Below are 16,281 nucleotides of genomic sequence, written 5' to 3'. Positions count from 1 at the left end.
AGCTGTGCGTTCCTTCTACTGGCTGTTTTTTACAGGCAGCAGGTGCTTTACTCTTCAGTCCGCACTAATGAAAAACAACAACACTGCTTCCAAACACATCCAGACACAGAAGGAAAGTGGGGTGGGCCGCTGCTCCGTTAGGGTTGTTATCTGGTAAAAAGTTACGACTCGCGAGGAATGATTGATTTCACTTTAAATCCCACGGCTGACTTTCTTTGTTTTGTTTTTCCTCTTCTCCCCAGCGTTCTGGCAAACTCCTCTTCAAGGGGCATTCAAGGCCCAGATTCCTTTTTAATGCAAATACCCAATGAGAAATACACTTAATCTGACACTCACAAGTAGAAGAGAAATCAAATATTATTATAGGAATGTATAATGCTTAACCCTTAACAACCAGCTCCCCGTTTTAGTTGGTAGCTTTAAGTTCATCTTGAGGAAAAATCTTCTTTTGCACTGTTCTTGAATGAAGCTTTGTGATCACATAGACTGTTTTTTTTTTTTTTTTTTTTTAGATCTTTATTAACAACGAAAGAAATACAGATCCAGGATATAAACAAGAAATACAAATAATATATATGTGTGTGTATATATATATATATATATATATATATATATATAATAAGGCACATACTATTCTGGGGTTTCTGAAAATAAGCTTTTAAAGTGTAGCAGAGTGCGCTCACATTTCTTATTTGACATCTATATAACATTTTTATTTTATTGTAAAAACACTAAAGTTAGGTAATCTTGTGGATGTGAAACTTCCCCATCAGAAGCATAAGATTTGTTATAAAGCATACTGTTTTGTTATTAGATTCAAATTTTGAGACAATATCTTTAGCTTCAAAAATGATGGGCTTTCCAGTCATATCAAGTATGATTTTTTTCCATATCCCTCCAAAATATAGATGACATATTATATAATATAATAAAATATAGATGACAATGGGCAGACATAAAATAAATGTAAAGTTGTGTCTGGATTATCTCCACAAAAAAACACATTTCGCCTACATCAGCAAACCTGGAAATGAATTTATTACATGGGTAAATAAATATTATGCAAAATTATAAAATGAACCACTCTGATCTTATTTGAGAGACAGAATTGGAAGGAACACACACATAGACTGTGTAAAAGGAGTGGATGTGGCAACCGTGACATCACCCACTGGTTTGTGCACTACTGTTTTAAAACCTCAAACCGCCTTTTTGCTATCGCCAACTTGCTTTTCCTTTTTTTTTCTTTTTTTTGAGCCATAAGTCAGCATTTTTGAACAAGAGAGTGGAGTTGTGTGCATCCATGGTTCATAATCTGTGATGCTATTTAAATGGACATTGCAGCTCTATTCTAACTTGTCAATCAAAAGGTTTATTGTCTATATGACTCTAAATGGGACCATAATTTACAAAATGAACATCATGCTGTAAAAATCAGTTATTGAGTCCATAAACTTTTTAGAAAGAGTTTAACTGAGGTAATAAATCAAGTGAGAAATAGGGTCATTTTAAAAAAAAACTTCTATACAGTCTGACCCATTTTTGCAGCCAGTGGAGTCGCCCCCTGCTGGGCAGCAGAAAGAATGCAAACATATTTCGGTATTCCAGGAAACTTTGGCATTTCCACGAAAACGAAAATGAGATTCTGTGGTCTGGCTGTGATGCAAGTCTTTGTCCTGACCGGGTATATACGAGGTCATGCATGCAAGTTTTAATTCAGCTCGTCTGTTTGTCTGTATATTCTGCTTGTGTAGTCAATACATAAATGTCATTTTAACATCCGTAACACGAAAGAAAATTGCCATTTTAATCTGAATCTAAACTGTAAACAATAACACCACCAGCGCCTGACAAGCCAACATCTGCTTTGTATCTGTTGCCGGTGGAGACGACATAAACTATCAGAGAAACAGGGATGTGAATCAGGTTTTTTTTTTACTTTTATCCGGCTGCATTTTGGTTCATGGTCTCTAAAGTCGGCTTATAAAACATTTTATTTTTCTTAATTAAAAAAAGTTACAATTTTCAGTGTTGCGGTTGGTGGTGGTTTGGCACTTATGAACTATTAAGCAGTGGCTTTATATCCTGCAACACACACACACACACACACACAGACGGACACAGACATACACATACACACACTCAGACACAGACATACACACACAGACACACGCACACAGAGACACACGCATATACACAGACACAAACACACACACACAAAGAGACGGACACACACATACACACACACAGACAGACAGACACAAACACACACACAGACATACACATACACACACTCAGACACAGACATACACACACGGACACACACATAGACACACGCACACAGAGACACACACACACGCACATACACAAACAGACACACAGACACAAACACACACACAGACACAAACACACACACACAAAGAGACAGACACACACACACACAGACACACGCGCACACACACACACACAGCCACACACACACACATACACATACACAAACAGACACACAGGCACAAACACACACACACACACACACACACACACACAAAGAGACAGACAGACACACACACACACACGGACACACACAGACAGACACACACACACACACACACACACACAAAGACAGACAGACACACGCACAAACACACACACAGACAGACACGCACACACACACACACACAGACACATATATAATCTGCTGTTTATTGTTTCTTGGTGCTGACTCTGTGTGTTGTCTTACAGAAACTGGCGGCCTGTGTGAACCAGTTTGCCTACAGCTGCATCCAGGACCATCCCATCTGGACCAACCAGCAGTTCTGGGAGGCCACTTTCTACAGCGAGGTCCAGAGTCAGATCAGAGCCCTTTACCTGAACACCCCGGAGGCAAAAGAGGGCATCGCTGCCAGGCTAAAGGTCAGACTGAAAAAGTGACCAATATTTAGTAAACACTGTGTGAGAATTGATATAAAGTCTGTTTGACGCCACTGTATTTAACCCTCATTAGAGATGAGAAGATTAACAGCAAAAATGTATGATAATAAGTCATTTTTCATGCAAAAATGTCTTAATTGCTGCTGTTCTGAATCTCTTTTGGTTTTGGACATTTGTTTGGACAAATATAATGATAACAACAAAAATAGCTGATAAGAGTTTAATTTAAGAGCTGATATGTAGATGTTTTCCATCGTTTTATTCATTATAACCAAAATCATTATCTAGAAAACCCTGGAAAATGTCTAGATATCAGCTCTGAAATTAAACTCTTATCTGCTATTTTTGTTGTTATCATTATATTTGTCCAAACAAATGTATATTTAGTTGTACCAGACATTAAACAGTGGTCTGATATTTTTTCTATGACTGTCGATAGATAGATAGATAGATAGATAGATAGATAGATAGATAGATAGATAGATAGATAGATAGATAGATCTCCTGATGTATAGGAAGCATAACTCAAAGCGTTCTCTCTGTCCTCTCCAGGATGTGGACCCTGAGTCTACAGCAGCTAGAGACCAGGAGCACACGGCGATGGCCCTGGCGGCGGAGCAGCTGCGTTCGTGGCCCGGCCTGAGCAAAGAGAAGCAGCACGAGCTGGTGAAGAACGAGGAGAGCACGGTGTTCAGCCAGGCCATCCACTACGCCAGCCTCATGGTCTACCTGCTGGTTCCTCTGGACACCAGCAAGCTCAAGCTGCTCCGCAACACGCCGGTGGCCGACTGGGAGAGCGGCAGCAACAGCATCGTCACAAACAGGTCAGTACTAGGGCAGTTCCATATCGTATTGTTCATGATTATACCGCTATACCCCCAGACCCCCCTAGCCAGCTATTTTTCAACAGTCTGGCTGCTCCATGTCCTAGTAGAGAGCCCTGTTTACTGTGAAAATGTTATGTTTGGTGTTTGCTCACATTTAGTTCTCAAAGTGGATGAGATTGATCACATTGTACTATAAAATGTACAAAATTTTCTCCCGGGGGGGCCCCTGGACCCCTAAGATGGTTATTTTTATTATTTGCTAATACTCAAGAGTCAAGAGTAATTTTCTTGTATTTGGCAACTGTTGAGATTTGCAATTTATACTACATTTAGATTTATGATTAATTAGGGCCACGGGGCAATCGCACCGAGCACTGGTCCCATATTGCAATAGCTGTAGGGACCAGTGCTTAGTGCAAAGTCATTCATTGAAGTGAATGGGACGGCCGGAAAAAAATGAGCGAAAAAGGACAATAATTGGAGATTTTTAAACGTCTACTTCTCCGGCATAGTTTCACCTAGAGACTCCATTTAAGCTTTAAACAGTAGACACAAGTCTTGTGTATCGGTGTATTAATCCACGTTTCGATAGGTCATATAGTTTTTTATCAATCCCTGTTCAATGACCATGATCATTTTTGGAGAAATTCTGAGATTATAATGGGTGTGTATTGCACGAAATGTTCGTGTTACAGTGTGTGACATCATCACCAGAGTGTAGAGGGAGAGAAAAAATTGTCAAAAAATACATTTGAAAACTGCGCTCCAGGCCGCAAATTCCACTCTACAGAAATAATTTCTACATAGAAACGTAGGAAAATTAGTCTTCTCACTCACAATCCTCTGGTAAAGCTGTCAGAGTTATAGTTTGGGCGTAGGACGCACAGATGATCCACCAACACCACCAACAGCCTCATTGGCTCCCATATTAAAAACGCAGGAAGATTTCTGAAAAAGGGAGATGTAACAGTTTTTTTAGATCGCTCTAACAAAGCTATTTTTTCATTTTTCTTAAAAAAAAAACCATATGTAGACGTTCAGGAAGAACTCAGGACTCAAAGTGAAGTCAGATCAATGATAGGTATTATGGTTTTGCCAAAAATGCTTTCTGTTCGAGGCCAGGAATTCCAGTCTGTCCACCTCTGGCTGCTGTCACTGTGCCAGAACATTCAGGTGGCAGTTAATTCTGTTGATTGCTCTGCTCTGATTGCCTTTGATCTTTGCTCTGATTACAGTTACAGTTTTATTTATTCATACAGACTAAAAAATCATTTTCTATATATTTTTCATTATTTTTTAATATCGTCAAGAATATTGTTATCGCAAAAATACTCGTACTAGTCAGCACGATGTGGCTCAGTGGAGAAAGATGTAATCAAGTGTTATTACTGTGGCTTTACTGTCCACTGAGATCAAACACAGGCTAGAACATATTTCTGGCTTGTTTAGTAGAAGTAAGGTAGAGCGATCAGTCTTACCTGCAGGAAAACTGGAGGTACGGTTTCATGATTTGGGAGTTCGTGTAGCTCTCTTAATAAGGTGATGAGAGGTATGTGGGTGGATGTGGCGTAACTCACAGTCTACATGATACCTTCCTATTAAGCCAAATGGAAGTCAGTGCCTCTGCTGTTTCCGGCCCACGTCCCTCCTCTGGGCTTCCAGCGCTACTGCTCAAAACAGAGCGAGGCTCATCACTTCTGTTAGGGAAGTTGGAAACCCTCGGGGCGTCCTTAACGGGACTACTCTGTGCTCACCCAAAGCAAACAAAACAGCAGAGGAAGTGTTTTCCCGTTCTCTGCAGCAACTGTGGAGTGAAATAAATCCGGGAAGATCCCCATTTCTTGTCTTTTCTTAGAACTGGAAGGCACAGAGCCAGAGAAAGCCTCCAAATGTTATGCTTCGTGACCAAATACTCACAAGAACACAAAGTTAATGTTTGAATTTTATGTAATTTATACAACATTGGAGCTGTAATAAACATTTGTTCTTCAAGGTTCGATTTTGAATCCCTGCAAGAACACAATGTTACCATCTTATTCTGTTTTGTTTCTATTTCACAGTTGCAGAGAAAGATAAATCTACACTAATATTAGTATTATACTATACTAATTATTGTTTATTTTATCTCTATCTGATAAGAGAATAATGTGATTATAGGGTGAAAATACATATTGTGCATCCCTCATTAAAAAAAACACGCTCATTTAATCTGATGTATCACTTTACTTTTTATTTTAAGGTTATAACATCATAATATGATAACAGACATCTGAGGCTTTGTTCAAAAACCTCATTAAAAGCTTTGAATGTAAAAATAAATTACATTTGTTGCAGCTCCAGTATAAATAATTATATGGCAGGGTTTCACTTTAAAATCTACACTCTTGGGCTTCCAAATTTCATGCTTCGTGGCCAAATACTCATAAGAACACAATGTTAATGTTTGAATTTTATGTCATTTACATCATTTGAGCTGTAATAAACATTTGTTCTTCGAGGTTCAATTTGAATCTCTGCAAGAACACAATGTTACTATCTCATTCTGTTTTGTTTCAATTTCTAATAATAAGAAACTCTGCAGCCAAGAAATTGTTTGTGTGGAAATTTTTCTCTCATTCTTTCTCTCATTTTAGCCCCAGACTTGTTTTTTTCCCACAGAGGCCATTTGGATTTCATCACTAACGTGAATCCAGAGGGAAGGTTGCATCACTGTCTCATGTGAAGCATTCCTCTTGGCTAATAGAGTCTCAGCCATTGATCCAAGCATCAACGCTCAGCTCTGCCAGCCAGGCTTCTCTCTGCTCTTTATCACAGTGCATCCTCAAATACAGTCCTGTCAACACACAACATCTCAGATCTGGGCTCAGATGTCCTCCTGGGACATGCTGGCGTGACCTTTCTCCTTTTCATCGTGTCATTGTGTGTGTTTTACAGCATTGCCGGTAGTGATGCTGTAAAATTACAATGATCTGGAGAGTACAGAGAAAATACAAAACAGCACAGATAAAACACATGAAAAACATTAAAAACAGTTACAGTGAAAGGCAGAGTTATTGGTTATCATAGTTCAGTTAGGGCCTCGGGGCAAAAGCACCGAGCACTGGTCCCATACAGCAATAGCTGTCGGGACCAGGGCTGCACTATTGTTATACTGTGGATTTTTTCTTCTTCCTCTTCCGGACACAATTTTGTCCCGCTACTAGTCCTACAACTAACTTGAAAAGCGACGTAAGTCGCGAAAAATTGCCCAAAATTTTGCATTGAAATGAATGGGACGGGCAAAAAAAAATGAGCGAAAAAGAACAATAATTGGAGATATTCAAACGTCTACTTCTCCGGCATAATTTCAGCTAGAGACTCCATTTAAACTTTAAACAGTAGACACAAGTCTTGTGTATCGGTGTATTAATCCACGTTTCTATAGGTCATATAGTTTTTTATGAATCCATGTTCAATGACCATGATCATTTTTGTAGAAATTCTGAGATTATAATGGGTGTGTATTGCATGGAATGTTTGTGTCACAGTGTGTGATGTCATCGCCAGAGAAAAAAATTTCAAAAAATAAATTTGAAAACTGCGCTCCAGGCCGCAAATTCCACAAATGTATACATAGAAACGTAGGAAAATTAGTCTTCTCCCTCACAATCCTCTGGTAAAACTGTCAGAGTTATAGTTTGGGCGTAGGACGCACAGATGCGCCACCAACACGCACCGTAAGCGCGCACACTCCTCCAGATACACGTTTCACACACACACACACATTTTGAGGTTAAAGGGCATAGTTTGAAAATCTCTGAAGAATCTCATCATAGTGTACACACACCGGCAGTAGCCCCCGTGGCCCTTTCAGAATTTCCCCAGAGGAAATTTTCTAGTTGGTTATATAGTTTAGTTATTGGTTATAAAGTTTAGTTATTGTTATCATAGTTTAGTTATTAGTTATCATAGTTTAGTTATTTGTTATCATAGTTTAGTTATTGTTATCATAGTTTAGTTATTGTTATCATAGTTTAGTTATTAGTTATCATAGTTTAGTTATTTGTTATCATAGTTATAATAATGTTGAGTTTGAGTGAATGTTGTCAGATGTTCCAGGTCGATGCAGCAGAAAAACTGAAAGCAGTTTTCCCAAATTCAGTATTTGTCCGAGGAACATTGAGCATTAATCACTAGAGCGTGTTGGATAATTACTATGTGACCAGTTTAATAAAGTGCTGAGGTTTGGTGGCATGTCGCCTATCAAGACTTTATCAATGAAGAGGAACCAGTGGTTGTCTCGTCTCATAGATAAACAACATGCTGGCGGGACCTTTCTCCTTTTCATCGTGTCATCGTGTGTTTTACAGCATCGCCGGTAGCGTTGCAGAAAGCTTCGACACAGAAAGCGGCTTCGAGGACTCTGAGAACAGCGACGTGGCCAACTCTGTGGTCAGGTTCGTGGCCCGCTTCATCGACAAGGTGTGCACGGAGAGCGGAGTCACCCAGGACCACATCAAGAGCCTGCACAGCATGATCCCAGGTAGAAGCTCTCCCAGTCCATTCACACTCTGCTGCTGTCCTAATTCCTTCAGCTTTACACACACTAACCTTTGCATGTGTGTATTCTCAGCTCAGCCACCAGCAACAGACGCCTCTGAGCTGATTAACTCCTGACATGTTCAATGGCCTTAAAATCTCTAAATACACACGCTGGTTGTGGACAAACATGTGTTTCTCTGTACCGGCTCTGTGTGTGTGTACATATGGTGGCTGACCCCAACTTGTGACCCACAGGCATCGTTGCTATGCAGATGGAGGCTCTGGAGGCAGTTCACCGAGAGAGCAGGAGGTTACCGCCCATTCAGAAGGTGAGTGTTGCTCTATTCTTAGCTGCTGGGACTTCAGCTGCATGTACAGTACTGGTAGAGTGTGTACCACAAAAGCTGCACTGCAAAAAAGGTGTGTCTAAAAACAAGATAAAAACAGTAAATCTGAGGGAAATGATCTTGCTGCATGGACAGATAATTTACCTTGACAAGATTTCTTAAATTAAGATTGTTAAATCTAGAAATAAGCATGTTGAACACTTAAAATAAGAAATTAACTCTTAAAACAAGATAAATTATGTAACACTTCTAAATCTAAAGTTTTTTTTATCTTGATAAGAAACAAATAATCATCAGGTCACTCTGCTCGGACCAGTTCATCGCTGCTGGCAGCTTTAATTTATCTTGTTTTAAGAGTTAATTTCTTATTTTAAGCGTTCAACATGCTTATTTCTAGATTTAATAATCTTAATTTAAGCAATCAAAGTAAATTATCTGTCCATGCAGCAAGATCATTTCCCTCAGATTTTGTGTTTTTATAAAGAATGAAAGATGCCAAAAAAAACCCCAACAATTTCATTCATCATTCCTTTATTTATTTCTCGAGGAATCATTGAGGGCAACTCCTCATTTACAAGAAACACATGCAAGAACATTAAAAACAGTTACAGTGAAAGGCAGAGTTATTGGTTATCATAGTTTTAAACTGGCCCATAGTTATAATTGTTGTAAGATGTTCCAGGTCGATGCAGCAGAAAAACTGAAAGCAGTTTTTCCAAATTCAGTATTTGTCCGAGGAACATGAGGCATCAATCATTAATCACTGGAGCGTGTTGGATAATTACTGTGTGACCAGTTTAATAAAGTGCTGAGGTTTGATGGTATGTCGCCTATCAAGACTTTAAAATGAAAAGGAACCAGTGCATGTCTCGTCCCATAGATAAAGGTGCCATCCCACCTTGTTGTATAGGAGTCAATGATGGGTGGAGTAACTGTCACCAGTGATGAATCACTAAATTTGAATCTGGCCTAAGGTCCCTCTGCTGCATGTCTTCCTCTCTGTCCCCATTCTCTCTCCGTCACTGTCAAATAAAGCATGAAAATGCCCCCAAAAATGATCTTTAAAAAAAACAACAAAAAATCTAGACTCGCAAGGCCAAAACTGTCACAAGTGAGATGTTTGCAGAGTGCCAATCTAATGTTTTCCAGTCATCATGGAGCTTTCATATTTAACAAGTTGGTGTGTTGGACCTTGCTGTGCTCCGTGTCTGCCAGCTCTTGGTAATTCCTCTCACACACACTCATACACACAGACCAACAGCGTGCCTGGGGAGCGACCTGGAGCCCATGGTGAGCAGTCTGGGCACACCTTCTGCTGCTTTGTGGCTAACTTCTCACACATTTATGTGTTGGACAAAGCTTCCACCCTGGCCTGCTAGCTGCAAGCAGCATGCCAAAAAATACTAAAAAGTGTGTAAACAACACTGACTCTGGATTCCTGACAAGTCAGAATAGTAGTAGTAGTTATGGTAGCAGTAACATAAAGAAGAGAAACAGTGAATGCATTGAAGAGGCTGAGCCTGCAGCAGTAATGAGCTGCAGAGGGACTCTCTTCTCTCTTCTTGGTCTCGCTGTCCATTCAGGGACGCGTTCAAGACGCTCTGATTATCTCCTGGCCAGACCTCAGCTCCCACAGGTTGGCTGTGGCTTTAATGGGAAATGCTGCGAATGATCTAATGTCCGTCCTCGTTCGGACTTGTGACAGTGGAACAACTGAGTGTTTCTGCTCTGGTTCTGGAGGCCAGAAGGAGCTGAAGCAGCTCAATGTGCAGACTCGACTGCTGCAACAGTTACAGTTCAGACGGTAGAAACAGTTGCTCACGTGGTTTTTGTTTGTGGTTAATCACTTCTGTTAATATGCACTAGTGAGGCATAGCATATGAGACATATTTGTCACATTATACATTTCCTTTTTGTTTCTTTTTTAAGAAGCGCTGCACACCCACACAGAGTAGAACTAAAAGAGATGCAGCATATGTGTGATTGCTGACAATAACGTGAAGTAGGGCTGGGCGATATATCGATCTAAAAAATATATCGATCTAAAAAATATATCGATACATTTTTAAATGTGATATGGAATTAGACCATATCGCAAATATCGATATAGTTCAAATTTGCACTGTGATCCTTGCTCCAGGCAAGCTGCAGCTTTTATTTAACTTTTATTTATTTATTTAAATGTGCACTTTATGGAGCTTTGATTTAAAAAAAAAAAAAAAAAAAAAAAAAGAGGTTCTCCTGTTGTTATACAGTATTTATGTTCACTTAAATAAACGGTTTCAATAAAACTACTTGTGACATGTCATATTTGACTTTGACTGAACATTTGCTCTCACTTTGCGATACAATTATCAGGATATATATCGTAAATCGATATTCAGCCTAAAAGTATGAGAAGGGTCTGGCTGCAGACCTGCACTGTCAGGACTGGAAGGTGATTTGAAGCCTTTCAAAATAAAAGTGAGTCTACCGGAAGCACGTATTTTTCGTTCCCCGTGTGAAGTATAGAGACAACGAGCTGAGTAAAAGTCAAGTGACAACAACTTTTCATCATACGAAGAAACACAAACTGTCTTAATTACTAGAACGTTACGTTGCCCTGTAAAGTTATATTAATTTGAAAGAATTGAGTTTTGGACTTTTTTTTAATTACACATAAACATATTTACACATAAAATGTATATATAAAATAAAGACCCAAGAAACAAACACGGGGAACGAAAAATATGTGCTTCCGGTAGACTTCTTTTATTTTGAAAGGCTTCAAATCAACTTCCGGTCCTCACACTGCAGGTCTGCATCCAGACTGTCTTTCTTGTTTGGTTTTTATTTTGATATTTTCTTACGTTTTTTCACCTTATCCAGTTGAACTGGAAAGATACACATTTTTTTTACTTTTTAATTGAACGCATCAATACACATAAACATTTTCACAATGTATACATAAAATAAAGACCCACTAAATAAACACAGGGAACGAAAAATACGTGCTTCCAGTATGCTCGCTTTTATTATGAAAGGCTTTGAATCAACTTCCGGTCCGGACAGTGCAGCTCTGCAGCCAGACTCTCTTGAAAAATATCGGGATATAATTTTTGGTCCATATCGCCCAGCCCTAATGTGAAGCAACGGGATCTATTAATTAAAGTTTGTAAGTTGAATAAAGGCCTTAAATATATATGTAGCACACCTAGAATGAATTTTAGTTGTCTGAAGATGTTTTGTTGTTCTGTCTTTCAAATATTGAGGTTCAGAGTTTGACTGTAACTTCTGCCCAGTGTAAAAAAACAAAAAACTGATAGGAACTGAGAAATGAGTCTTGTTTATCAGCCTTTTTGTACAAAAAGTAATGGTGATTACTGGGTTCAATAAGTTGGATAAATAGAACAGTTCAAGGAACAGGTCATGCGTTTTACTTTGAAAGGTTAAAATGATAAATTGGTCTCTACAGAGAGCAGGAATTCATTTTTGTTGGCTAGTTTGTCCTTTGATTATTATCTAACGAGTGTGTGTTTTGTGTTTGTGTGTGTTTGATGATGACGTGCATGAGATGCTAAAATGCGTCTAACGCGGTCATGCCGTGCTGTGGTTTGACATTATAAAGATAAATTGATCGGTTCCTGGCCTTTGGGAGCCTGATTCTCTGACGTTAGTGCTTCTGCTGCGTCCCTCAGACTCACTGCTGCTTCACACAGACATCAGGCATCTGTGCCTTTATTTAACGCTTGTTGTTTTTCCTGTCAGCCTAAAATTCTGCGTCCAGCGCTGCTTCCTGGAGAGGAGCTGGTCTCAGAGGGGCTGCGGGTGCTTCTGGACCCCGACGGCAGGGAGGAGGCCACGGGGGGCCTCCTGGGGGGCCCCCACATCCTGCCAGCAGAGGGAGCTCTCTTTCTCACCACGTACCGCATCATCTTCAAAGGAACCCCCCATGATCCTCTGGGTAAATACTGGGGTTACATCTCTCTGTGATAAACGATTCGATATGCATCTAGATCAGGGATGGGCAACTTAAATGCTAAAGGGGGCCACAGTTTTTCATGTTCACTACCACAGGGCCACATATAGACCGTGCACTTCACCAGATATGATGAAACTGCAATTTTAAATATGTTTACAGTGCAGTAACTTAACATATTTCATGCTCAAATGCATGTAGAACAGTATAAACAGGAATACAAAAGGTTTGAAGCCAATAAAAAACTGTTTCTTTTTTTTTCAGTGCGAGAACAGCAGACCAACATTAATGCAAGAAGTAATTTTGTGCATTTTGAGACTGCACTTTTAAGATTTCATGCTCAAATGCATGTAGTTGTACTGAGGGCCACTTCAAGTGAGGGTGAGGGCCGTATGCGGCCCCCGGGCCTCCAGTTGCCCATCCCTGGTGTAGATACACAGGTTACGATATGATTCAAAAACGATATACTTTTATTACAAACTGATTCGATACGAATCAATACAGTGTAAGAATGATACGATTTGATTTGATTCTACGGTTAATATTGGTTGTAGATATTTTATAGTCCGTTACTCACAAGTTTTATATTGTATTTATCTTCTGATTCACAATGGAGTTAAAAATCTGTTTTATTGTGGGTCTGAACAACAAAAAGACCACAAACGTCTTTCTACCTTTATAATAACGTAAAGAAAAATCATTCTTAAAGCTTTTTTTCCTTTCATGATCTGTTATTTCCACCATTCAGATTTATTATGGATACTAATAAAGTAGAGAGTCTGTCAGAGTCTGTCAGCAATAGTATCCATTACATCGTTTGTCATTTCCATCAGTCCCACGTGAGGCTGATCATTGCGGAGTGTAGGTTTGATCTGAGTGACATCATTTACATTTTACCTCAATCATCTAAACTTATAAAACATTGGCCGGTGTTCAGCGGACACAATCATGTTCTGGGATATTAAATATTTAATTTATCACCAGGATTGTCTATATACAGACGCAACTAATAATAAAAAAAGTTACTTTATCACCAAAGAATGTTTCTTTCGCTTTCTCTGTGGTGACCGCAGATGTCAACTATCCAAAAAAGTCATAAAATGCCAAACATTATAATAATAAAAAATGAGTTATTATTTTATTATTAAAATAGCATATAAATAAACAGCTGGAATGGCTGCTTGGGAAATAAAGTTTTTTTTTTCCTGTAATTCCTACTGCCTGTCAAACATTTACAGCATTACTTTAAACACAAAAAAGCACAAAAAGTCATGCATTTAAACCACAATACATTAAGTCCATTTTTACATGTTGAACGATAAGTTGATATAGTGATTATCTGGAGGTCTTAACTGATTCCTGATATGTGCTGCCGATTTTTTTGGGCCGATTCTTGAAGCCGATATTGCCTTTTCTCCTCCATTTACATGATAAAAATGACACAATGATATCAAATGTTACACAAGTTTCAATTTAAACAGTAAAAGAAACATTTATTAACAAAACAAACGTAACATATTAACAGTTGGATAGCAAACAATGTAGAACATTTAAATATTTGCAATGCCACCAACCGTTGAAAACCATCATCAGAAACAACCGTTAATGGTTGATTGTCTGTGGTACCGTTGCCGATACAAGTAAAAGAGGCAAATATTGGCCCGATATAACAGCCGGCAGATGTTTTGGTCGACCTCTATAATTATGGTGACAGGTCTAGTGATGTGATGCTGGTCTCTGTTGTTCCTGTGTGTCCAGTGGGGGAGCAGGCTGTGATCAGAGCGTTCCCCGTCTCCACGCTGACCAAAGAGAAGAAGATCAGCATCCAGAACCAGCTGCAGCAGAACATGCAGGAAGGCCTGCAGCTCCGCTCTGCCTCATTTCAGGTAAACACTGAAAGTCAACAATGCTTGGATCAACACAAACTACCAAAGGTCTTAAACAAGGGGTCTCAAACTGGCGGCCCACAGGCCAATTGTGGCCCTCGTGACGATATTTTGTGGCCCCCACCTTGATATGAAAGTTTAATGTGAGTTTTATATGAATGCCACTTTACCGTGTTGTGTGTGGAAGGTCCCTTTAATTACTTTTTTAATAATTTTGTGTCTGTTTTTGGTAATTTTGTGTCTTTTTGTAACAATTTTGTGTCTTTTTTTAGAAATGTTGTGTATTTTTTGGTCATTTTGTGTCTTTTTTGGTTCATTTAGTGTCTTTTTTTAGTAATTTTGTGTCCTTTTTTGGTAATTCTGTGTCTTTTTTTTGGTCATTTTGTGTCGTTTTTAAGTAATTTACTTTTTTTCTATCATTTTGTGTCTTTTTTGTGTCATTCTGTGTCTTTTTTTGGTAATTTTGTGTCTTTGTAACAATTTTGTGTCTTTTTTTAGAAATTTTGTGTCTTTTTTAGTCAGTCTTTTTTGGGTCATTTTGTGTCTTTTTTAATTTATTTGTGTCCTTTTTTTGGTAGTTCTGTGTCTTTTTTTGGTCATTTTGTGTCTTTTTTAAGTAATTTAGTTTTTTTCTATCATTTTGTGTCTTTTTTGGGTCATTTTGATACTGCCTCCAGCGGCCCCCAGGTAATTTGAGTTTGAGCCCCCTCGTCTAGAAGGGATGGGTGGCCAAACATGACGTAGCATCATCTGTGGTTCTGTTTGTCAGATCATAAATTCACATGATTAAATTCTTAATTCTCCCGAACCAAAAACAAAATAAATGTAAGCAGTTTACCAAATTACAATTAACGATCTGTGTGGCACATCGTCTCGAACCCCCACCGTCTATTGTTTCATAACACGAGCTCCATTATTCTATCAAAGAAAAAAAAGCATTTTTCAGCCAAGCATGTGTTTTTAATCCTCAGATGTACTGCTATAAAAGTTTTTATAGTTCATTCCTATCTTTTTACTAACATGAATAATGAAAGATGCCATGTTCCTGGATTGTAGGACATTGAGCCCATGTGGACAGCTCCCTATTGTTTGAATGTGTTAGTGTGTTATGTAACCCTACACTGCAAAAAAGGTGTGTCTAAAAACCAGATAAAAACAGTAAATCTGAGGGAAATGATCTTGCTGCATGGACAGATAATTTACCTTGACAAGATTTCTTAAATTAAGATTATCAAATCTAGAAATAAGCATGTTGAACACTTAAAATAAGAAATTAACTCTCAAAACAAGATAAATTATCTAACACTTCTAAATCTAAAGTTGTTTTTTTTATCTTGGTAAAGGAAGTAAGAGTTAATTTCTTATTTTAATTGTTCAACATGCTTATTTCTAGATTTAATAATCCTAATTTAAGAATTCTTATCAAGGTAAATTATCTGTCCATGCAGCAAGATCATTTCCCTCAGATTTTGTGTTTTTATCTTGTTTTTAGACACACCTTTTTTGCAGTGTGCGTGGGCTGTTTTACCAACTCTCTGCATGTCTTCACCACATGCTGTTAAATAATCTGTTGCTCTAATGTCTCTTAAAGCTGATAAAAGTGGCTTTTGATGAAGAGGTGAGCTCAGAGATGGTGGAGATCTTCAGGAAGCACCTCCAGCGGATCCGCTACCCTCAGTCCATCTTCAGCTGCTTCGCCTTCGCAGCAGGACAAACAGCACCTCAGCTCATCCTCCCGAAACAGAAAGAAAGGAACACTGGCTTCAGGTTTGTAGCACAGATCTACAGCCACGACAAGCTCTGGACTGATC

General features: G+C 38.8%; 1 protein-coding gene across 1 annotated transcript in view; it reads left to right on the top strand.

Annotated features, from left to right (window-relative positions):
• The window catches only part of sbf2 (SET binding factor 2), a 177,441-nt gene that overhangs the window by 122,283 nt on the left and 38,877 nt on the right, over nt 1-16,281 (top strand). The window contains 7 exon segments of the mRNA XM_059359455.1: nt 2,743-2,913; nt 3,484-3,755; nt 8,108-8,280; nt 8,535-8,608; nt 12,374-12,569; nt 14,343-14,470; nt 16,062-16,237. Coding sequence (XP_059215438.1) covers nt 2,743-2,913; nt 3,484-3,755; nt 8,108-8,280; nt 8,535-8,608; nt 12,374-12,569; nt 14,343-14,470; nt 16,062-16,237 — 1,190 coding nt within the window.

Source organism: Centropristis striata, chromosome 2, assembly GCF_030273125.1.
Source record: "Centropristis striata isolate RG_2023a ecotype Rhode Island chromosome 2, C.striata_1.0, whole genome shotgun sequence".
In the NCBI taxonomy this organism is placed as follows: domain Eukaryota; kingdom Metazoa; phylum Chordata; class Actinopteri; order Perciformes; family Serranidae; genus Centropristis; species Centropristis striata.
The sequence above is the reverse complement of the archived record's forward strand: the minus strand, read 5'-3'. Positions and strand labels throughout refer to the sequence as shown.